Source organism: Erinaceus europaeus, chromosome 18 (genome assembly GCF_950295315.1).
Source record: "Erinaceus europaeus chromosome 18, mEriEur2.1, whole genome shotgun sequence".
Classification (NCBI taxonomy): Eukaryota; Metazoa; Chordata; class Mammalia; order Eulipotyphla; family Erinaceidae; genus Erinaceus; species Erinaceus europaeus.
The window spans coordinates 12,208,085-12,233,316 of record NC_080179.1 but is presented as its reverse complement, the minus strand read 5'-3'; the positions used below and the strand labels follow the sequence as shown (position 1 = coordinate 12,233,316).

At 38.1% G+C, this 25,232-nt stretch overlaps 1 protein-coding gene across 7 annotated transcripts in view; it reads right to left on the bottom strand.

The window, feature by feature from the left end:
* Positions 1-8,306: 8,306 nt before the first annotated feature.
* ZNF385B (zinc finger protein 385B) overlaps positions 8,307-25,232 on the bottom strand; it is a 368,360-nt gene continuing 351,434 nt past the window's right edge. For all 7 annotated transcript variants that reach the window (XM_007522156.3, XM_060177630.1, XM_060177629.1 and 4 more), the window contains 4 exons: positions 13,091-13,336; positions 11,939-12,117; positions 11,359-11,460; positions 8,307-9,806 (listed from right to left, as the gene is read on the bottom strand). In XM_007522156.3, coding sequence (XP_007522218.1) covers positions 9,588-9,806; positions 11,359-11,460; positions 11,939-12,117; positions 13,091-13,336 — 746 coding nt within the window. In that variant the 3' untranslated portion in view covers positions 8,307-9,587. The remainder of the gene's footprint in view (positions 9,807-11,358; positions 11,461-11,938; positions 12,118-13,090; positions 13,337-25,232) is intronic.

Here is a 25,232-nt window from a genome sequence, read left to right as displayed (position 1 = left end):
GCCAGCTTGCACTTCCACCAACAGTGTAACAGAGCTTCCTTTCCTCCACACCCTCGTCAACACTAGTCATTCCTTGTTTTGCTGACATATGCCATTCTCACTGGTTTTATCTCATTGTTTTGTCTGATTTTTTATTGTTTTTTTCCTTTTCTTATTTTTTATTAGTAATTTAATAATTATTAACAAGATCATAAGGTAACAGGGGTACAATTCCAATCACTAGAGTTCCGTATCCCATCCCCTCCACTGGAAATTTCCCTATTCTTTATCCCTCTGGGAGTATGGACCAGAATTCTTTATGGGGTGCAGAAGGTGGGAGGTCTGGCTTTTGTAATTGCTTCTTCACTGGACATGGGTGTTGATAGGTCAATACATACCCCCAACCTGGTTCTATGTTTCCCTAGTGGGATAATGCTCTAGAGAAGTGAGGTTCTATGACACATTAATGAGATTGTCTGTCCAGGGAAGTCAGGATAGCGACATGGTAGTTTCTGAAACTTAGTGACTGAAAGTGGGTAAGACATAAAGCAGGACAAATTGTTTAATAAACAGGAACCCAAAGGTAGGAATACAGCAGATGAAATAAGGGGTCTTCATGTGGGAAGAAGCTAGGAAGTCTATTTTAGGTATGTTCCAAGGGGCACATGACTTTAGTAATTTTTTGCCTGAACCTGATAGCTAACATTCAGGTGGACTAAAAGTATTGTCTGGGGAGATAGTGTCAGAGTTCAGAATAGGACTAGAAAGCTGGATTAAGGTGTCCTTTTTGGTTTGTTTTGGTAGTTTTCTTTCCTGAGGAAATGTTCTCATCTCCACTTTATAACTTCTTCATATAATATGGGCATAAAAATTTATGTAAGGTTATATTTATTCCTAGTTTGCCTTCTTGCATATTTAAATTATTTGGTAGTTTTTTTGTTTGTTTGTTTTTTTACTATTTCAAAGTTCTTTTCCAAAAGAGTTGTGATTTTTCTTTTTCTTTTTTTTCTTTTTTTTTTACAAAACTAAGTTTTATATATGGAACATAAGGCATAAAATTCAAGCATACTTATGTGTAAATATTCTGCATTTACTTTGACTCTATGTTAATACTACTTACTCTTGAATTATGCTTTAAGAGTGGGGACACAAACCTGCAAGTAATGAATTTTCTATTTTTTTTCTATTGCATACATATTTTTCTCCGAGTCTAGGTTGCCTTTCTAAAGCTTATACATTGACTACTTTCTGAGAATTTTACTAAACATTTAAAAGGAGAGAAATCTATTTACATATATATTATGAAAGTGCATATAACAACTGTGATTTCAAAGACAATTTTATATGTTTTAATCGTATATACTCCTCGTAACTATTCTGCAAGTTGGATTTTATTTTATCTGTTTTATTTGTGTGAAAACCTGTGGCTCTGGGCAATTTACATAAAATCATTTTCTACATAAAATCACTGAACTAATGTCTAGACGGTATGGCCAAGATTTCAGGTCTTTTGAGTGCAAATTATATATGACTCTGATTTCATTTTTATCAAGCCTAATTTTAATTTTTCATTTTATTAAAGATGTAAAGCATGTGTTTAATGACAAGCTTAACCAATCACCTGCAGCTAAGTGACTTCTGATACTGAAAAATGTAACATGAAGATATTTTCAGTTAAACCACAGAAGGGATTGTGGCTGTCAATCAGAGGTTTGATGCAGTCTGAGCACTTAGTGAGTAATAGGAGCATATATTATACTGCTACTCTAACTTTAGAAATTTAACCAGATAAATCAGGGCAATTCCCTTCAGTCACACTCCATAGCTGCTGAGAACCCGCATCATGTCCCTGATGAATTCCCTCATGGAGCTAATTATCTGGAGGAAGGCAGGAGGTGTCGCAGAGCACACCCTGTGGAATTAACTCTTGCACAAGGCAGCCTTGTCTCAACCCAGCAAGACACCAGAAACAGATATCTTCCCAGAGACTATGAATCCTCTGATATTAACCAAGAACCATCATATTAACAAAATAAGAATCGTATGGAAGGGAACTTATAAAAAAAGAGGCCGGATTTCACACAGCTCTAATAGAGATGAAATCGTTTTATCTGAAAGACAGGGATGCCTGTGCTTATGTTGGTTGCTGTCTTAGTAGTTATCAAAGTTAGTTCATTTCTCTGAAATGCCCTCTCCCTTCCTTCCCTCCCCCCTGCCCCCCATGACCTCTCTTTTCTTTTTTTTTTCTTTTTTAATATTGATTTAATAATGATCAACAAGGCCATAGGATAAGAGAGGTATAATTCCACATAATTCCTACCACCAGCATTCCATATCCTATCCCCTCCATTGGAAGCTTTCCTATTCTCTATTCCTCTAGAAGCATAGACCCAGGATCATTATGGGGTGCAGAAGCTAGAAGATATGGCTTCTGTAATTGCTTCTCCACTGGACCTGGGCATTGGCAGGTCAATCCATTTTCTCAGTCTGTTTCTGTCTTTCCCTAGTGGGGTAGGGTTCTGGAGAGATGAGGTACCAATACATGTTAGTGAAGTCATGTGCCCAGGGAAGTCAGGCTGGCGTCATGGTACCATCAGCAGTTTGATGCATCAGCAGTTTGATGGCTGAAAAAGCCTTAAGATATAAAGCAGAACAAATTGTTTAATAATCAGGAGCCTAAAGATAAGAATAAAGCAGATGAGATTCGGGGCCTCTATTTTAGAAAAAGCTAGTAGGTCTATTTCAGGACTTTAACCTCCAATTTTTGCAGAATCATTTCACAGTATTGACACAATTCAATGGCTTCCCAGGCCTTTTCTCAAAACATGCCTAAAATGATTTCAAAGACAGTTTTATATGTTTTAATTGTATTTACTCCTCATAAGCAAATCTAACTCCCTTCTGGAGTCTTCGCAAAACTGTGTTTCCACCGGAAGCTCTATCAGTTATTTCTCCTTTTTTTGTTTTAGTAAAAATACTGTAGTTCCCCCATTCCCCTCCACCCCACTACACTTAGTGTTGTTTTCCTCAAGGCAATTTCTGAGAAAAATTTTATATGACCATATCCATTTCTTTTCTAAAAAAAAAAAAATCAAAATTCTCTTAGGGCAAAGAGGGTTGTGTGTATGCTGTATAATATAAATGAAAACGTTGCTTTTTTGTTGTTACCATAGTTTAATTTTGTTAAACAGATACTGGCACAACTTTAAGAATCATCTGAAGCTTTATTTTCCCGTATCCTGACCCTCTCCAATTTTAATATGTCTTTGACTTTTATGTACTGAAAGTTCCCTTCTCTATTTATGAGTGCATTTCACAATGTGCCTTTAAAAAAACTCATTATGTAGTTTTTAGTAACCAAAAGTTGGCTTCTCTCCTGAAGAATCATGGTCCTTCTAGGAAGAGAAATGCTCCTGAGACAAGGATTGTCATACTTCACAGGAAAAAACATGAACAAAAAAACCTGCTTAAATTTGCATTTAAACAACAACAAAACACCTTGTTATTTAAGTATGCTCTAAAAAGTACATGCTTTTTCAATGGCTACAGTTATATATATATATATATATATATATATATATATATATATATATATATATTATATGCAGTATCAGTTACATTATTGAGTTATTAAAAATTAGTGCTTATCATAAATTCAAATGTACTCAATTAGAAGACAGCTCAGCTATGCTTTATGGTTGCATCAGGGACTGAATTTGGGACCTCGGAGTCTCAGGCATGAATGTATTTTGCGTAACTACTAAACTATCTTCCTAGGCCCCTCAAATTCAAATTTAACAGGGTGTTTTATATACCATAAGGCAGTCCCACCTGATACCGTCTTTCAGCGCCTGCAGAGACCACAGCTGGGATCTGTCAGAGTAAGCAGCACTTTAAAAAAAATTTTTTTTATGACTTTACCATAGCTGAAGGTGTAGAGTAATAGTACTATTCTCCAACTAGAAATGATAAAAGATAATTGTGTGGAAATATCTATCCTCTCAGGATTGACCCACTTGAGGAACTCATAATCAGTGTGGCTGATAATATATATATATATATGTATCTATATATCTAGATATATATATATATTGTCTGTTTAAGAATGTTTTATGAATCATTGCTTGGAGCCGCTCATGGTTTCTTTTGGTAGCATATATTTTAATCAATTACTATTCTTTTGTACTTTCTCCCTCAGATGATTTTTTTTTTTAATCTTAGGCACATAAATTTAATCAGCAAATGGCTGGGTCTGCTTAAATATTGACATTTTGAAAAATTGGGAGTGTAGTAATCTTTAATGAGATTTGAACAGTACAAGAGAAATCAAATGTAACAGACATTGGAGTCCATAAAAATGGATAACTCCTTTAAAGTGTCAAAATAAACACAATTCTTTCAGAGTATAATGTCTCCGAGCCATGTCTAAAGATCCAGTCATGGTTTAGTGTAACTGGTATTGGATGGAATTTAAATAAATCATATCAGAAATCTCCAATGTGTCAAATGAGAATTACAATAGACTCTAAAACTAGCCTGATTATACACTTAGATTTGTGAGGTCAACATTTTTCAAAGTGTTCAATAAACAGTTTGATAGAGGAAGCTTACAGTCATGTATCACAACTTTATTGCTGCTCTCTGGTCTTAACTTTTTAGAAATGAGAAAATAGGCTCCACCTTTACTCTAACTCTTTTCATTAAAACTAAAAACTGACATTGATTGGATTTAAGGTGGGGGCAAGTAAAGGCTCCACCTTTACTCTAACTCTTTTCATTAAAACTAAAAACTGACATTGATTGGATTTAAGGTGGTAATAGCTTGGTTAGCACTCCCTTAAAAAAATTCTACAACAGAGTGCTAAATACGGTCACAAAAGTTACTGGTCTAGGTACTATATAGGAGCATCACAGACTCCATGGATAGTGGAGTGGAGTGGTGGAGTGGACTCTGCCTTCCTCTCTTTATCTACACTAGGAAGAATGACCAAATTGGCCCAGGAGCATTAGTATCAAGTATCCATAAAGTTATACACTATAAAATGAATTTTAGAAGCAACCCAGGTGCCCAACAACAGATGAGTGGCCGAGAAAGCTGTGGTATATATACACAATGGAATACTATGCAGCTATCAAAAACAATGAACCCACCTTCTCTGACCCATCTTGGACAGAGCTAGAAGGAATTATGTTAAGTGAACTAAGTCAGAAAGATAAAGATGAGTATGGGATGATCCCACTCATCAACAGAAGCTGACTAAGAAGATCTGAAAGGGAAACTAAAAGCAGGACCTGATCAAATTGTAAGTAGGGTACCAAAGTAAAAACCCAGTGGTGAGGGGTAGACATGCAGCTTCCTGGGCCAGTGGGGGGTGGGAGTGGGCGGGAGGGATGGGTCATAGTCCTTTGGTGGTGGGAATGGTGTTTATGTACACTTCTAGCAAAATGTAGACATATAAATCAGTAGTTAATTAATATGAGAGGGGGAAAATCAATTGTATGTCTCAAAGTTTCTCAAAAGACAAACTGAATCTTTTTAATACATAGGCTATGTATTTGATATGCAGACTCTCTCAAAAGCCTAGACCAAGTAGATTAGAAGCATCCAATAGCACAGCTATATACAAGATACTGGATACTGTACAGCAAACCATAACAAAAGGACTTTTCAAAGTTAACCCAATTACCAAATAATGTGATGATAACATTAACTATCGATTGTCTTTTTGAACCCTAAGACAGCAGGAACCTCACATCTCCACTATAGAGCCCCTACTTCCCCCAGTCCTGGAACCCTTGGATAGGGCCCACTTTCCCGTATGCATCTCCCAATCCAAACCAAATAATATTGCATCCGCCGACCACAACCTAACCAATGCAACGATTGCCACCTCAACATGCTTCACCTCAGACTGTATCCAGAGACTTCACGTGTGGAATGACAACCCTTCAGCTTCATTACTCGGGTGAGACCTTTCCTTTTATAGTACACTCTAATTTCATCTCAGGTAGTTCACTTTCTAACAAAGTCCCATAACCTAGATATACACCAGTTTCTGTGAGAGAGAGCTTATGTGCACACGTATCCATAAACTACTGCAAAATATATACCTGAAAGCAGAAGTACACTAGAGTTTGCAGTGACTATCCCCCTAACACTTCCTCTCCACTATTCCAAGCTTGGGATCCATGATTGCTCAACAAATTGTTTGGCTTCATATGTTAACTCTCTTTTCAATCACCAGGTTCCAGATGCCACCAGGATGCTGGCCAGGTTTCCCTGGATTGAAGACCCCACCAATGTGTCCTGGAGCTCCTCTTCCCCAGAGACACACCTTCCTAGGGAAAGAGAGAGGCAGACTGGGAGTATGGACCCACCAGTCAACACCCATGTTCAGCGGGGAAGCAATTACAGAAGCCAGACCTTCTACCCTCTGCAACCCTCAATGACCCTGGGTCCATGCTCCCAGAGGGCTAGAGAATGGGAAAGCTATCATGGGAGGGGGTGGGTTATGGGGATTGGGTGGTGGGAATTGTGTGGAGTTGTACCCCTCCTACCTTATGTTTTTGTTCATTAATCCTTTCTTAAATAAAAAATTAAAAAAAAATAAAAATAAAAAAATGAATTTTAAAAAGAAGAGTGGAAGAAAGAAAATTAAAAAGTCATCATTTGTGACAACGTGGACGGACCTTAATGTGAAATAAGTCAGGAAAAATGCCTTATCATCTCACTTGTGTGTGGAATCCAAAAATCAAATTAAATCATGTCCACAGATATGGAGGATAAACTGGTGGGTGGGTACCAGAGGAGAAGAGTAGGAAGTGAGTGAAATGGATGAAGGGAATCAAAAAGTACAGACTTCCATTTGTAAAATTAATAAGTTATTGGGATGTGCCATAGAAACGGTGACTAGAATTAGTAATAGTGCTCTCTCCATATCTGAAAGTTGCTAAGAAAGTAGATCCTAAAAGTGCTCAATATTAGACAAAATATTAACATTTATGGTGACAGACATTAACTAGACTTCTTACAGAAAGCATTTTATACTACAGTCAAGGGTTATGTACTGAGAAGCTAATCACTGATGTATTTCAATTACATCGTAATTGGAAAAAGTTAAGTGTAGTCTAATTTCCTTCCCCTTCAATCTGGTTTGGCTTTAGTGGCTTGCTTGATTAACAGAATGCAACATGTAAGACAGACTGGGGCTTTTCTGATTTTTATAAGAAGCCTTTTTAATTCTTTAACATGCTTTCTCTGAGAGCCCTATTTACTATTACCTTTCTGAGCCCATGATGCTACAGAGACTTTGTAGTCATTCTGGTAGTCTGTTTTCATAGATCTCAACTTTCAACCCATCTTCAACCCAACAGAGTTGATATTACCTTGGGCCCTCAGAGTAACTCACTTAACAAGCTGAACGTCAACAGGAAACGTCATTAATGCTTAAGGGGGAACAGCCTATCCAAGCCCTGCTAGAATCTTCTGACCGCACAATGCTGTGACATAATGAAATAGTAGTTCTTTTAAGAAATCACTAATGTTTGGAGTACTGATTAATGGAACGAGCAGAGATATGTTGACTTCTACACTTAAAAACAGAACAAGAGGGAGTCGGGCGGTAGCTCAGTGGGTTAAGCGCACGTGGCCCAAGCACAAGGACAGCGTAAGGATCCCGGTTTGAGCCCCCGGCTCCCCACGTGCAGACAGGCGGTGAAGCAGGTCTGCAGGTGTCTATCTTTCTCTCCCCCTCTCTGTCTTCCCCTCCTCTCTCCATTTCTCTGTCCTGTCCAACAGCAACATCAATAACAACAACAACAATAACTGCAACAATAATAAAAGAAACAAGGACAACAAAAAGGGAAATTAAATAAATAAATATTTAAAAAAATTAAAAAAAAACAGAACAAGAAGGAAGAAAGTAAGGGGTCAACTGATTAGAGAATGTGAATGAGAGGATATAAATCTCTCAAAAATATGTACACAGATATGGACATCAAATATGGACTTAGAAGATTCAGCAAGTTAAAAAAATCAGATTCACCAATTTTAGTTGACTACTAACATGATTTTAAATCACACTCATAACTTTGGCCCAGCCCCTTAGAGATTCAGAGGGAAAGCAACAGGAAAGTCTCACCTCCTGCAGCTGCAGCAAACAGCAATGAATAAACATGACAAAGAAAGATGCTACAAATAAGAGCTGAAACTGCTGAATATGTAAGAAGCAATCTTTGCACCTACTGAACATCCTTCACCAGATGATTTCAAACTGGAGGTGTCTCAGGAGAAAGTAGGTTTGAAAAAACAGATTTTTTTTTTTTTGGTACTTTTATTGAAAAGGTACATTTAAAAAAATACACAGACATTTTACCATTTACAGGTTGCAGATATAGGTCCTCTGAAAGAGTTGACTCTAATTTGTTATTTTATGATACCTTTTGCCCCTGATATCACAAACATTCTTGTCTTGCTGATATCAGTTTAGAAAGTGACACACGGGAGCATGACCATCAACATACTCAGTTAACAAAAAGACAAATTGTTGAATTACATTTTTTTTTATCTTCTGTACATTATTGCATTAGGGAGCCACAAAATTATGTAGCATCATTACAAGTGAAAACAAGTTAAAATGAAGCAGATAATTACAGAGAAATACATGGATTCACTGTCTTCTTGCAGAATGCACAGGAGGTGCAAAAAGGGGCAATTTAGGAAGCTCTTTTTCTGTTTGTATACATTTGCTTAGCAACTCAAACTGGTGAGGAAGCTACAAAATAAGTTAAACAAAAATAGCAAATAGGGAGTAAGTGTAACTATGGCATATGGCTTTCTATTTCATTTAAATATTACCAAATAAAATGGGAAATAAAGAAAATACATTATTTTTATTCTCTTAAAGAGAAAATTCAAAGCTACTCTGCCTCCTAACATGTACACAGCAACTAAAAATGTTTAATTCAGACAAGAGATACAGATCCAGTACTACACAGGATACGACAGTACTTGGGTCTCAAACAGTACACAATTCCTGTCAACAATAGCACACCACAAAAGAAAACATTGTGATCCACTGGGAAGATGGCAGCCGCAAGTAAGCACTTGTGTTTATCTCTTTGTTTTTTATACTTGAATATGTCCAGTTGGATTCCAGAGTTATTTACAGACACGTGAGAAAGAACCTAATTTTCAAGTCTGTCAGGAAAATATTCCGTATTATTTCTAGGACAGAACACACCCAAGGAAAAGTAGTCAGAGATTGATGTACAGGGTTGTTTTTTTTTTGTTGTTTTTTTTTCTGACCAATACATTTGCAAGAAACCAAATATCTGAGACACACAAATTGAATAAGTAGAGGAGGGCAGGGAAAGGAATAGGGAGACAGAGCTGGTGCTGCTCAGATCTCTAAATTATAATAAGGAGCAGCCCTAGACGCACTCTTGAATCTAGTGATCTGTTACTCTTACCATCTGGGATAGGGATGCTCTGCTGCATTTTGTGACTTGGGAGCACTGCCAACACAAAATGCTCAAAGAGCTGAATCCCTCTGACTTTGTCTCAACTTTGCTACTGGCATCAAGTGTCTGGGGACTCGTGGTGGGAGTTAGTATGGAGTGAAGAGGATGGAGGCAGGAGTGGCACGGATGGGTCCGTGGCCCGGTCTTAGCAGCGCAGGAGGTATGGCTGGAGCCTGGAAGAGCGAGGCTGACGGCCTGGGAGGCAGTGACAGTGCTGAGGACACAGCGGCAGCTGCAGCCAGAGGCGAAGACAGGAAGGCAGGGGCCAAAGGTTTCATCATATCCTTCTGGAATGCAAGCTTTGCCTGATGGAGAGAAAACCAGGAATGAGACACGCTGTTTTAAGGGGAGCTATCATAGATATCCATAAGTTAAGCACCAACACTAGGAAGGAAACAATTATCTTTAGTCTCAGAAGTCACGAAATAATTCTATGCATCAAGTTAGTTGTAAAGGCTGGTGAGATAGCTCATCCAGGAGGGTGTCTGCTTTGCCATGGTATAAACATGGGAGAAGTATTCCTATTGCACTGTTGGGGGGTGAGACAGTTTTTTGCTATGGTGGCCGCCAGGCCCCTGTACCCTCTCTTTCTGTCTGAAAAAGTCTACAGACTGTTGGCATACAACAGCAGACACAGGTGAAGCCACACTAGTCAAGTCCCAGGGAGGTTCTGAAAGCCATCCAGCTGCATGTTTAGATGACACCTACTCCTGGAGCCTCTGGGCATTTTTACAAAGAAACTGAAAAGATAGGTTGTCATCACCCAATATGCCTACTAGTTCTGGGAAAGGGACAAATGCAGATATACCCTTTACTTCCTGGCAAGAGGAAGACACACATGAGAGAATCACAAAAAGGGAGGATATGAAATGGACAGTTTTTTTTTTTTTTTGGGCATTGTGGCTTTACTTGTGAGAGCTTTTTTTCAGATAATGACAGAGAGACAGAGGGAGAGAGGGAATGGTGTCGTAGATTCCACTAATATGTGGAATCTAGATAATTAGAACACATAAACCCACAAAAACAAAACAAAACCAAGCAGGCTTTTTCTCAGACACTGTGAGAACTATGGTGGTTTGGGGTGGGAGGGGTGGAGGTAGAATTTTGGTGGTGGGTGCACTGTGAAACTATTTACCCCTTATAATCTTATAAACTTCTATTCAGTCACTAATCAGAATAATATATACAAAGGTACCACAACACTGAAACTTCCTCTGGTGTGGTAGGGCTAGCTCAAACCTCGGTTATGTACATGACAGAGCAGGCATACTCTCCAGGAGAATGAGTGGATGGCTTTTTATTTCACAGAGGCAAACCTCTGCCCAGAGCTCTTGGAGCAGCGCCTCTCCTTGCTTCCTATGGGCCCAGCACGCTCCCGCTGCATCACTCTGCTAACTTGTCCTTGTTTCTTAGCTTTTGCTTTTGATTTAATGCTAGAGAAATTTGCATTTCAAAAAGGCTTGGGGGTGGGTCTTTATCTGCCAGGCGCCATTTTGTATATTTACAACATCATTCACGGGCCATACAAAATTATCAATTTAACAATTAGTACTTAATGTTTCCTTCTATAGAAAAAGCTCCTAGATTTATTGAGTTTTGAGTCCTGCTTGTGGGGGCCTTGGCAGGGCCAGACCAAGTTATTTTAAGAGTCAGGCGTTCCCCACCTGTCAGACAAGGTAAGGTGTTAGCTGTCAAAGAGGTTCAGTTGTTTTTCTCTAAGAAAGCTTTCTTCAAAGTATTCTACACTTCTGTCTCTGAATACTACTTGAAATTAAAACCTTTCAGGAAACATTTTAACTGTAGTCCTTCCTTGCCTATAGTCCCTGCTCAGATAGTGAGCAGGCAAATCCAACTTACTGCTAGAATGCTTGGGCTCCTCTGGAGTTTGTTGTAAGGGCTGTATTTCGGCTTCAAAGGTTTCCCTGCAACTCGATCCTTGTGCCTGCGGCTAGAAATGTGCTAAAAACAAAATTTGATATGTTATCTGAACATAATTGTGAAAAGTATCCTAGGTTTGCCATCACTACATTCTCTAAATTAAGACTTGCACATATTTAATCATAAAGAATCTCTCCTTTTTCTTTCCCACCTTGGCCTGGTATTATTACCACTGTATCAGATGAAACTGTCTCCCTAACCAGATTTTTTGGGGTGGAAGACAAGTTACTGGAAGGTCCTGCTTCACGTAAGCTCTAAGTGATTTACTGTGCTCGCTCTGTCTCTGATACCGAGCTTGGAATCTGACAGACAGCAATAGTAGGTGTGCAGATATTGGGTACTGATTTTTTCTCTCACATAGTTCCTCTCTGTCCTATATTGTATGCATCTTATAAAGGTTAGAAAATTTAACTGTGAACACAGTGACCCAGTACAAAGATTCGGAGATACACAGCAATGACCTCAAACAACAGTGTCTGCAAATGAAGGATGTATTTACCTGTTTGAGCTGAATTTCTGAATTAACATGAACATCACAGATTTCACAATGAAATGTCTTGTTCTGTAGTCCTGACCCCTTACTACCATTTTGCATCTTTAATCTTGATCCAGGTCTAGGGTAAGACTTAATTGGACCAGCTCCATTACGAGCTTCAACCATAGTCTTGTGTTTAGATCCTAAGACAGAAAGAATTTGTTTTTAGTAGAGCAAATTACTAAATATTCTTAAACATCTATTTAACAACTGTAGGAAATTCTTTGGTTTTCTTATTCCTGAAAAGTCTGTCTTCAGGCTGAATTTCCCACTGTGTACTCTTTCTTTGTAGTTGTTTAAATGAGCATGCTAATGCTAAGTATAAATGTACACATTTTGATTGTAAAAACAGGGAGATGTAAGAGTTACAATAAGAAGTGTGAAATATAGTAGCAGAAGTAGCAGTCAAGCTCAAGAAACTAAAACCTGTGCGGAATAAAAAATCCATGTGTAAATCAGACTTTTGTTTTCAGTCCTTTATGGCAACTGACCTGTGTTCATGTCATAGATAAATCTTTAATACTAGTAGAAAAACATAAAAATTATGCATTTTTTCATCTCTTTGCAAGAACCACTTTTAATTTTAGTGTATGTTTTTCTCACGTTCTGATTTTGTATACGAAAAAAAGGTGTTTTTTTTTCCAAAATTGGAATTATACTTATTAAATGTTCTGAAAACTTCATATATGGGATAATACACTCATTTTCTTATCATGTCATCTTAATGGCCGATTAATATACATGTCATATTGGGCTCTGTCATTTACTCAGTATTTTCACAAGGAACTCCTAGGTTAAACATGCACTGCAGTGAACACTGTACAGAAAGTGTGAATTCATCTCTTCACTTCATGATGGTGAGTTTTGGGGGAGAAACTAGATGCTTTTGAGAAAATAAAGAAAAAAAGAATATCTCCAACCTGTTTTTTTGTGTTCTTGCTTTCAAATTCATTATGACATGAATTTCCTTTAAAAATCAGATATTTGGGTTAAAAAATAAAAAGCGGAGAGGGCATTAAACAAATCTAATGTTTTTGACAACAAAACATATGATGCTCTGATAGGGAAGCAGGCTTTGTCATAAACAATATTTAAATCCACATGATAGCAGCTAACCTGTGTTGTGAGCCTCTAGCTGTGACAGAGAGTTCACAGCCACTTTGCAGAGTGAACAGTAGAGCAATTTTTTGGCTTTTTCTTCTTCAGATTCAGAACCACTACCAGGAGCTCCATTAGTGCTCTTAGAGGGAGAAGTGGCTGCTCCAGGTGGCAGGGGTGCGGTGCCAGAGCTGAAGAGAAAAGAGCCAGCTTCAGATCCGGACGGCTGACCCGAACTGCTGACTTTCAGCTTCCCATTATCTTCTAAGAGAGATGCAGAGAGACTGTATTAAAGACTTATCTATGACATGAACACAGATCTATTCCCATAAAGGACTGAAAACACAAGTCTGATTTACACATGGGAGTTTTTATTCCAGCCCAGGTTTTAGCTCTTTGTACTTGACTGAAACAGAACTACATGCCAGTAGGTGTCCGTATCACATCACCCCCAGAGCATGATGAATGATGCTCTTAAAATTATTTTTTTTAATTATTTATAAAAAGGAAACACTGACAAAAACCATAGGGTAAGAGGGATACAACTCACACAATTCTGTATCCACCAGAATTCTGTATCCCATCCCCTCCCCTGATAGCTTTCCTATTCTTTATCCCTCTAGGAGTATGGACCCAAGGTCGTTATGGGGTGCAGAAGGTGGAAGGTCTGGCTTCTGGAATTGCTTCCCTGCTGAACATGGGCAATGGCAGGTTGATCCACACTCCCAGCTTCTCTCTCTCTTTCCCTAGTGGGGCTCTTAAATGATGCTCTTAAAATTCTTATGATTTCGTTCTCCCACTTGAAGCAGGTAACTTTCTGATATCTTGGGGTTAAGAATTATCTTCCAGGGAAAATTTTAATATGCAGGAAATCCAGCTACCCTTTAATTTGGTGACATGAAGGAAATATGAAATAAGTCATTGGGCAACAGTAGTTTCAACTGCTCGTGTTTCCGTTATGACTATAACATTTTGAATGTCAGTTTCCACATCAAGCTAAAATTTTAAGTTTGGACTATAGGGTAGAGAGAAAAATGTAAACAGTTAATTTTGGTCATTGTTGCTTTTTTTCTAAATATATATTTTTTTCATTTATTTATTTCTGGCCAGAGAAATTGAGAAGGAGTGGGGAGACAGAGGTGGAGAGAGAGAGAGAGAGAGAGAGAGAGAGAGACATATAGCACTGTTTTACCACTTATGAGGCTTCCCCCACAGGTAGGGACCAGGGCCTTGAACCTGGGTCCTTATGCACTATAATGTGTGGGCTTTCCCAGATGTGCCACCACTTGATCCCCTTTTGTTGCCTGTCTAATGCTAATGAAATTTATCAAAATCACAAGATGCAAAGATTCCATTCATCATGCTTATTACTGACAGTCTAAATTATAAGTTTTAATAAGTATTAAACAAACTCAAAATGAAAATTAGCAAATAATTCATACTCATCTTGACATTTTGATCATGCAGCTACTAAATGCTTATATTCCTCAAGGCCTATGTGTAGGTTGCAATAGGGGCCAGGGATGCCAACAGAACCTAACTCATCAGGACTCATTTACTATTCAGACAGATTCTGTTCAGTGATTCCTTGGGGGAAAGAATCTGGGACTTCTTAGCAGCAAATTTCATCATGTTTCATCTTCGTAGAGCCAGTGGTTTCCAAAAATGTCTACAGATGTGCTCTTTTTAAGAAGTAATAGAATACTAAAATTTTATTTGACGCGAAGAATCTAGCCTATTGCAGTCATTTATTTCCTTATTTTCTAATGCATGTAACTATTTTAATGTACCTTATTTGATCTCTCTCATGTATTCTTATACTTGTGAAAAACTTTATAAAGTGTTGTCATTCTTGGCGCCGGGTGGTGGCGCGCCTGTTTGAGCACACGTTACAGAGTGCAAGGACCAGGGTTCTCGACCCTGGTCCCCGCCTGCAGGGGGGAAAGCTTTGTGAGTGGTGAAGCAGGGCTGCAGGTGTCTCTCTGTCTCTTTCCATATCATCCTCTTCCCTCTCGATTTCTGGCTGTCTCTATCCAATGAATAAGTAAAGAAAAAAATTAATAATAAAAAATTTTTGTTATTCTTATGTCTCAACAAAGTTGTGGAAACAAGGCTGAAGATGACTGCTTCTGTCTTAAAGATGAGGAAACTGAAGTTCTTTTTTTAAAAAATTTATTTCTTTATTGGGGAATTAATGTTTTACATTCAACAGTAAATACAATCGTTTGTACATGCATAACATTCCCCAGTGGAAACTGAAGTTCTAACCATTGAATAATGTCCCACGGATTTAACAGATTTCATAAATGAGCATGCTTTCTCTCACTGTTCACTGTACTGTTCTTTGCACAAAGCCAGGAAGGAGTTCACAAGGCATTATAAAAGGAGTAGCATAGTTTCTGCTTTATTATATGGCTACTGTTTAATTTTAAAGCACATTTACCTTTCATGAAACTAGCTTTTGCTCAATAACCATCTGATTCAGGTTACATTGAGAGATGGGCAGTTTTTTTTTTTTTCTATCTTCTTATTTTTAGAAAAATTAAAGCTGATTTGTTATTAGCATTTCTTCATCTTTCTTTTTTTGGTTTTTAGCCAGACCCCTCCTCAGCTCTGGTTTATGGCAGTGCTGGGGATTGAACCTCAGAGCTCAGAGCTTCTGGCATGAAAGTCATTTGCATCACCATTATAGACTGTCACCCAGCCCCTTCCTTATCTTTCACAAGAAGGCATTTATTCATCAATAAGTGCATGCTAACCATTTACTAGCTGCTAACCATATGCTAGTCACTGAAGAGAAATAGTAAATAAAGTAGGTTTAGATTTAAGGAAGTAACAACCTACCAGGGGAGTGAGATGGCCATTCAGAGACCTCTAAGAACAGAAACTAGTAAGAGGCAAGGAAACCAAGCCAGTTTCCTTGATTCCCCTCTGGTGAGGAAGGAAGAGATAGATATACTTTGAAAGAGAAATGGTGTTTTGGCAGGCTTTTTTTTTTATTTAAGAAAGTATTAATTAACAAAACCATAGGGTAGGAGGGGTACAATTCCCACCACCCATTCTCCATATCCCACCCCCTCCCCTGATAGCTTTCCCATTCTCTATCCCTCTGGGAGCATAGACCCAGGGTCATTGTGGGTTGCAGAAGGTAGAAGGTCTGGCTTCTGTAATTGCTTCCCCGCTGAACATGGGCGTTGACTGGTGGGTCCATACTCCCAGTCTGCCTCTCTCTTTCCCTAGTAGGGCGTGTCTCCGGGGAAGCGGAGCTCCAGGACATATTGGTGGGGTCTTCAGTCCAGGGAAGTCTGGCCGGCAAAGGTCTTATTTAGATAAGCACAGACTAGTGGTGAAAAGAAGTAGGAGATGAATGTTTGAAGTGGAAGGCTGAGGAAATGCTTAAGTGTTAGAAAAGGACTAGAAATCTTTGGGTTTGCTTAGTGAATACCTAGTAACTAAGCATTAAACAACAGCAACAAATGTAATGAGGAGTCTCACTACAAAGGATTCAGTCAGGTGTATTGCACCAAAGTAAGACTCTGGGGTAGGTGTGTGTGTGTGGGGGGGGAGGGTTTGGGTCCTGGAACAGAATGGCAGAGGACCTAGTGGGGGTTGTATTCTTACGTGGAAAACTGAGAAATGTTATTCATGTACAAACTATTATACTTACTGTTACCATCGACTGTAAAACATTAATCCCCCAATAAAGAAATATTTTTTTTAAAAAAAGAGGTCACGGTAAGCAGGCAACTGGCTCAAGTCTGTTCTCATGACATAACAAAACAAAACAAACAAAAAAGAACAAAGGATTGCATAAGCAGGCAGAGGCTCTTTTAAAGCCCTTAAACCGGACAGTAAGGGTAGCAATCTTTAAAAATACTAAGAGATATGATGTGCTTAACATTCACATGCCCTAAAACTTAAAACAATTATGTTTTTCTTTTTTTTCATGCCCAAGATAGGTTAGAATCTTATTATTTAAATATATTAGGGAAACATTTTGACTTTGGACTTGTGACTGATACCATATTCCATAATTCTCAAAGAGTTCCATCACTGGGTTGATAAATAGCTCATCAACAAGTAGACTATAAAATCAGGGAACTCACTATTAGTATATTTAAATTCTGGTCTTTTTTTAACTTTTAAAGACTAGCTTTATTAATTCTCATTTTAATTGCTTGATATTTTATGAAAATTCACTGTATTATTTCTATTTCCTTACTGGAATTTTAAAAGTCCTTTTATTTTGTGTACTTGAAAGTTTAATTAATGTGTTGTTTACTTCTGTTTCTTTTAATAAAGATGCATGTCATCTGGAAGTTCTAGTTAATATGAATTCCATTTTCAAGTATTCCCTCACCTAGTGTTAATTAGCAGGTCTTCTGACTGTCTTAATTATATCCTGATTACTCAAACATCTTTTTTAAGGTTTTGTCCTAAAGGATTTTGAAGCAAAATTTGCTTAACTACATCAGAATTGCCCTGTGTAGCAAATATTCATAATTTATTCATTGAAGTGAATTTAGTACTTCAAAGTAGTCTCCTTGGGAGATTCTACATTGATTTATGTGTTTTCTAAAACTCTAAACATTTTGGAAAACTCTTTTTAAAAATACTCTTTATATTTGGTTGATATGGTATGTTAAGGAAAAATTTTTTTCAATATATTTTTTTCACCCTTATCCTTTACTGGAAAAACTTTATTCAAGTTAACCTACCTATTCACAGAACTGAGGAGGAGTACATTACTCAAATGCAGCCTCAGAGGACTAATATGTAAACACCAAAGATGAAAGGGACATGACAGAAACTCTGAAAGCAGACTTTAGAAACTGACTCTGTTAGCAACTAGAAAAGTCATGTCTGTACATAGGTCTTAATTTTAAAACAACCAAATTAATATTCTTTATTTCCCCCTTGAGTTGTGGTGTGGGACATACATAGTTTGACCAGTCATGTGTGTTTACACTTTCTCTATACACAGCACATATATGTACACATATATCCAGAGAGTCAGACACACCACAACACAGGAATTTTCTTTGGTGCCGTGGCATTCTCACTCAGCTTTGGAACTCGAAACTGGGTTGTGTGCATAACAAAATATGCTCTCATTCAGACCCTCAGACTAATATTCTAACTACATTGTAGATTTCATACTTTGAAGTAGAACTTTGGGAGTGAGTGATCATGAAATTTTAATAATTCCACTGATAAACTCTGCTTACATAATTCCATTTATACGTTCCACTGGAGCTTAACATTATTAGTGTCATAATTTTTTTTTAACCAGGTTTCCATGATTTTGTAAGATACATATTTTATACAATAAATGTACTCTCACTATAAGGACTAGAGTCAGGAAAAAATATTTAAGTCACCTATACTTCCATACTTTAGAATAAAAGCTTGTATTTTTTTTTTCCTGTAAAGCATATGATGGTACATATATTAGACTTTCCAAATCCGACTGTTTCTGTTGCAACACTTCAACTATGATGTTGTAACTGAAAAACAGACACCAGCATGGCTGTGATCCACTAACACCCTATTTACAAAAATAGGCAGCAGGCCAGATTTAGTCCACAGCAGTTAATTTTCCAACCCTTGCCCAGGAATGAATATATTTTATCTTTTATCTTACATTTTTCTTTGTGCATTGTAATGTATGCACTTAACCAGGTATGCCACCACTGGGCCCCACATTTTTCTTTACAATAGTAAATGTGAACAGCCAGAAATAAAATAATTGTGTGTCCAACATTTGTCCTCTAGCAACAAATGAACAATATCTTTTTTTTCAAGTTTGGAAATATTTTTTTTTTTAATTTTATTTAATTATTGGACAGAGACAGAAAGAAATTGAGAGGGGAGAGGGCGATAGAGAGAAACAGAGAGACACCTGCAGCCCTACTTCACTACTTATAAAGCTTTCCCCCTGCAGGTAGGGGCCAGGGGCTTGAACCTGGGTCCTTGTGCACTGTAATGTGTGCACTTAACCAGGCACGCCACCATCTGGCCCCTGAACAATATTTTTAATGTTAATAAATGTAGAATTATATTATGATTTACATGATAAAGCTCATTTACTTGTATGAATGCACTAAAATTTGCTGAACAAACTCTTCGTTTGATATTTGAGTTACTTCTGTGTTGTATTTTTTACTAATGTTAAAGATGCTGAACGAGATTTCTGATGCCTCAGAATGAAGGCTACAATTTCAGACTGACAGCAGTCAGGATTAAGTATCTGAGAAATATACCTGGGACATTTACAAGAGATAACAGAACTTATTCTACTACCAACACCCTAACACCTCTCTACATAGACTCTATAAGGATTGGACAACTCACTGGCATGGATAGCTCTGCCCTGGTGAAGAGCGTCTGAATCCAACAAGTGAGTAAAATTAGAAGTACATGTAAGAAGAGACACTTAGCATTTCATTTGCCAGTAGACAAGTTCAGGTCTTGACAATTGCCCTTTTCACTTAGTGAAGTAGGAGAAAGGGAGGCTGGAGTGTGAGGGCTGCGCCAAAAAGGATCCTAAATCAAAGAACCTGTCATTTCGGTTTGGCACCTCCAGGATGAATGTAATGATTAGAACACTGGGAAAGGTGGCCAGACTTGAGTCATCTTATTAGCACTCATCTCAGAAAGGTTGATCACCAGGACCGAAGAGGCTGAGGAGTGAATCCTTGGTGACAGGAGCTGAGTAAGGATTAGAAGACTCAAATAAAGCTTCTTATATGTGGTCCTTAGACAGAGAAAGAGAGTGACCGTATGGGCATCTGCCAGATACAAGGAATCACTGATCATCGTTAAGTACAAAAACATTCATCTTTCCCCTACTCTGACTCTTTCTCTTTTCTCTAAGAGCCGGAAAGGCAAGGATTGTAATGATATGAGAAGGGAGAGAGAGTAGTAGACTATTCCAGATCCACTAATCTAATCTGAGTCAGGAAGAAAAGCAGTGTTCAACTGGACAAAAGTCTTAAAATTTCAACTGGCCATTGACAATGTCTTTGAGGATGAAAAGGGAGATTCAATAAAATGTAGAAGCAACTATTTTGTATTTCACTGAATTCATATAATCAATGAACTAGTTAAACAGAAATATATTTCTATCCTATCCTATCCTATCCTATCCTATCCTATCCTATCCTATCCTATCCTATCCTATCCTATCCTATCCTATCCTATCCTATCCTATCCTATCCTATCCTACCCTACCCTACCCTACCCTACCCTACCCTACCCTACCCTACCCTACCCTACCCTACCCTACCCTACCCTACCCTACCCTATTCTATATAAATACACATCTCTGTACACTTGCTTGATAATTTCCTCAGGACCTAAACTTTGAAAGGAACTGCTAAAGTCAAGAACATGTACATTTCTGAATTTGTGCTCTTATGAATGTATGCCACAATTTCTTTAATCATTCACCTATTGCTGGACACCTGTGTTGTTTCCAAATCCTATTACAAATAGCACTTGAATCTGTGATTCTCATGATAGAAGTAACCGAAATGCACTCTGGAATGGCTATACAAAATAATATTCTTGGGCTTTGTTTTTTAAAAAATTTTTTATTTAATATTTATTTACTTAATCCCTTTTGTTGCCTTATAAGGGCTTTGTTTGTTTATGTATTAATTTTGTGAAGCAAGGACCTGATGATTGTATGATTTTAATGCTTCAAGTTGCCTTTTCTTTCAGATAAAGAGGCAGAGAGAGATACCACAGCACTGGAGCTTCCTATGATGTCACAGGCTCTCCTGTGTGGTACTCAGGGTTGGCATATAACAAGACATGCTATCTACTTAGTGAACTATCTCTCTAGCCCTCTTTTCAGAGCTTTGAAAGAGATTGGCAGTTCCCTGTACCTCTATCAGCCTACCCATTCATTATCTTTGTTAATTTGACAGATGAAACATAGCATCTTGCTAATTAGATTTGCATTTATTTTAATATCAAATGGGTCAAGTACATTTTCATTAAGATTAATGATAACTGTGTTTCAAAGTAATTAACTTGTTTTTAATTCTGAAAGGTAAAAACCACTTGGATTAAATGTGTTTGGGAAAGCTAAAATTTTCACACCAAATAATAAGTAAACTACAATAATAACAAGATTACTTTTGTACACAATTGGTAAGGTTAAACTGGATGGACTATGTCTGTGGTAAGTTGATTTCAAAGACTTAGTCACTATTTAGAGAAGTTGGTTTTATGCAGACCAAATACATTGGCCTATGGCTATTCTAGGCAGTGATGTCTGTGATAATAAAATAATAATAAGCACAAATCAATAGATGGCACTAATTGAATACTCACTATAGACAAAGCACTATGTTAAGAATATATTCATTATCTCATTTATATTTCATACTCTATAACAAGTAAGGACTATCATAATTTTCAGCTTTAATTTCTTCTTTATTGAGGTACAACACTGCTAGAAAATGCTCAATGAATCTAGATGTATGTATACATTTGTGTGAACATCAGGTGTAGGGTCTACAGAAAAAATATGATAATGATATATGAGATATACATAGGATGTTTTCACCACCACCAAAAGTGTCCTGGAACCTCAGTTAAGTATACTCCCTCCATCCAAAGTTAACTACTTTTTCAACTTGGATTAGCTTTACATGTTTAGAATTTCATAGAGAGGACATCACATGATTGTTTTTTTTGCTTTGTTTTACATCTTTCGCTCAACATTATGGTTGTGGAATCCATCCATATTGTTTGTGTGGTTATCTCACAACTTGTCTATTTTATTTTTCATTTGGGGCTTATTTTGAATAATGCTGCTGTAAATACATATGTATGATTTTAATAGACATAAACACTCATTTATGTTGCTTTCATATATTAGATTTGGAGGATTGTTTTTCTCTAACTGATTGGACTTTGACTAAATTAGGCGGGCAGCCTAGCAGAAAGACCCAAAGAAGACAGATACCTGCAAAACGCAAGGACTGGCGTAAGGATCCCGGTTCGAGCCCTGGCCCCCCACCTGCAGGGGAGTTCTCGCTTCACAAGCAGTGAAGCAGGTCTGCAGATGTCTATCTTTCTCTCTCCCCCTTGTCCTCCCCCTCCTCTCTCCATTTCTCTCTGTCCTATCCAACAACGATGACAATAATAATAACTACAACAATAAAACAACAAGGGCCACAAAAGGGAATAAATAAATAAATATTAAAAGAAAGAAGACAGATCCTCCACAAAATCTAATTCTGACTGGGCTCAACAAATGATACTCAATGCCTAAACAACTGAGAGAAAATCTGAGATAATCAGATAAAGAGAGAACTACAAAAGTAGGATGAGGGTAAGAGACTTGTGCACTTAATAATGCCCCTTTTGATCAGTATCACACCATCTGATTATCTGGGGCCCTTAATTAGGGAATCCTTGGATTCCCATACACATATGATAGGTCTAGACCTCTAAAGGGTCCCTCTCTCCACCACCACCGACTTCCATAAGGAATGGCATCTTGTAAGGCCTCCCAGGACCTTGTCCTCCTCATAAAGCAATGATGATAGGGGTCCTCTGAAGGGAGGTTGGGGGGTATCCTGCCCTGTCACTCGAAAAAGACTGTTCCTGAAATAAGTGCAGCCTGCAATGTTCCCAGTTGTGACCATGAGCTGTAAGTGCAAACCAGTAGGGACTTAGAGGTTACACAGGCTCTGGTGCTAAATATCAATATATATATATGGGCCCTGGAGAAGGTGGAGGGAGGTAAGTAGTTAACTTTAGCCATAGAACTGTTTTTTTTCCAAGAACAGGAGCTATTCTCTGCCCTAATCCAACTTTCTGGCCCTTTTCTCTACTCTGACATCATTCTCTCAGACCATATTTTAATGCAATTTCAAGCTAGCTACCCAACTCAAGCAAAACTACCATAGCTGTGTGCCCCCAGAAACATGCCTAAAATGGACTTCCTAGCTTTCTTCTACCCCCAAATCCCTAATCTCATCTGCTCTAATCCTACTTTTTGGTTCCTGTTCATTAACCATTTTGTCTCAAGTTAGGTCATGCCACCAAGTTAGAGAAGCTGCCATGACTCCATCCTGACTTCTCTGGACAGAAAACCTCACCAATGTGTCCTGGATCCTCGTATCTCCAAAGCTCAGGTCCACTAGGGGGAAGATAGAAACAGGCTGGGGGTAGGGGTATGAATCGACCTGTGAATGCCCATGCTCAGTGGAGAAGTAATCACAGAAGCCAGAACTCCTACCTTCTGCACCCTAAAACAACCTTGATTCATACTTCCAGGGGAGAAGTGATAGGTTGAAGGTAAGAGGGCTCTGAACTCCAGCTCCATCAGCACAGAGAGAGGGAGAGAGAGAGGGAGAGAGAGAGAGAGGAGAGGGACATATGGAAGTAGTTATGTTGTCATGAGTGGCTTAGAGGGGGAAGAGAGAATTGAATCAGGAAAAAAAGAGGGCAATTATGTATAAATGTGGACAGATAGTTATAGAGAAGATAGTTGGCCCATGTCTATAACCTTAGGGGAACTGTGGTGGATTGCAGTGGGGAGACTGACGATTCTGAACTCTAGATGGTGGGAATGGTGTGGATTCAAGCTCCTGTTGACATGTAATTCTGTAATATAAAAATAAAAAATAAAATAATATTTTTTTTTAAAAAGAGCACAGCACATTATAGGCAACATTGGCCTACAAACAAGTCCATTTTAGTATGGTTCCTATATATTACATGTATGTAGTATGTAGTATAGGAAAACATACAACAAGAGCATTAAATAAGTACTTTTCAAGAAAACATTTGTTTAGGTGTTGTTTTCTCTGCTTGGCTAATTTTCAGATACCTCCTTCCCCCCCAAAAAATCTCTGATTAACTGTGAGAAATGAACATTTTCTTGTATTTTTGTTTTAATAATGTGTGCTGTTATAAATTTGCATAAAAATACTAAAAAGTATCATCCTTTGCCTCTGAAAAATGGCAGAGATTTAAACATTACAGTGAGAGGGACGGTCCATAAGATATAGGCACCGACACATCCTTCTTGATGTCAGTGGAAATCAGTCTGACTATTTTATAATAGGAGGTCCCTACGATCTCACCAAGTACATTTCCTTTAGGAATAATGCTAAGGGAATATCCACCTGTCAGCCCCTCCATTCACCCAAATAGCAATTACTGACCACTTAATAGGTGTTATGTGATCTTCTAGGTATCAAAGTTAGAAGTGGAAATGAGTGAATCTTTGACTCGATAGAGTTAACCCAGCGAAGAAGACAAAGTGTGACAGAAAAAAAAATGTCCATGCATTAAATACCAAATTATAACAGGTATATGTAAAACGCTTACTATACACTCGTATATAAAACCACACCATGTTATGTACTTTATAGATGTATAGACGTTATGTAATAGTAATTTTGGGGACTAAAGGAAGAAAGAACAGTCAACATAAACAGCTTAACATGAAATAAACTAGATCAATGTGAGAAGGGGGCAAAAGTTCCCTGCGAGGTGGAGGACCAGAGGTCGGCTGACACGCAGACCGGTAACTGATGAGACACTGGAAAGTATCTCTGTGTGGCTGCTGAGCAGGGCACGCAGGAGATCTGATTGATGTTGCACTTATCCTTGTAGAGCTAGCGCCTTGTGCATGCATGATTTCACAGTTCATTTTTAGGCTAGTTTTCCCTAAAACTAGCTCTATTTTATCTTCACTTCGGGAAGAGAAAGATGGGGTGAGAGTGAGGGAGGAATGGCACAGCACAGGAGTTTCCTCTGGTGCCATAGTATTCCCCTGTGTTGCTGGGGCTGTAATCTTGACCGCCTCGCAAGGCATGTATCCTACCTAGGGACATATCACTCTGGCCCCTGTTTTATTTTTATGATTTTATTTGAGCTGCTGTGTGGAGAAAATACTGTGGGAGAATAAACAGTTAAGTGGATTATTATGTTTGTTCACCAGAGTGGATGGTTGCATGGGCCAGGTGCATAGTGACAGATAATTGAACAGTATATCAAGATATAGTTGTAGGTAGAACTGAATGAACTTAATGTAAAATCAGAATGCTATGTTAGAGAAAAAGCAGAATCAAGAATCACTACAAAAGTTCTGGCATTCATTTCCAGTGAATATTGGGTTATATTATTG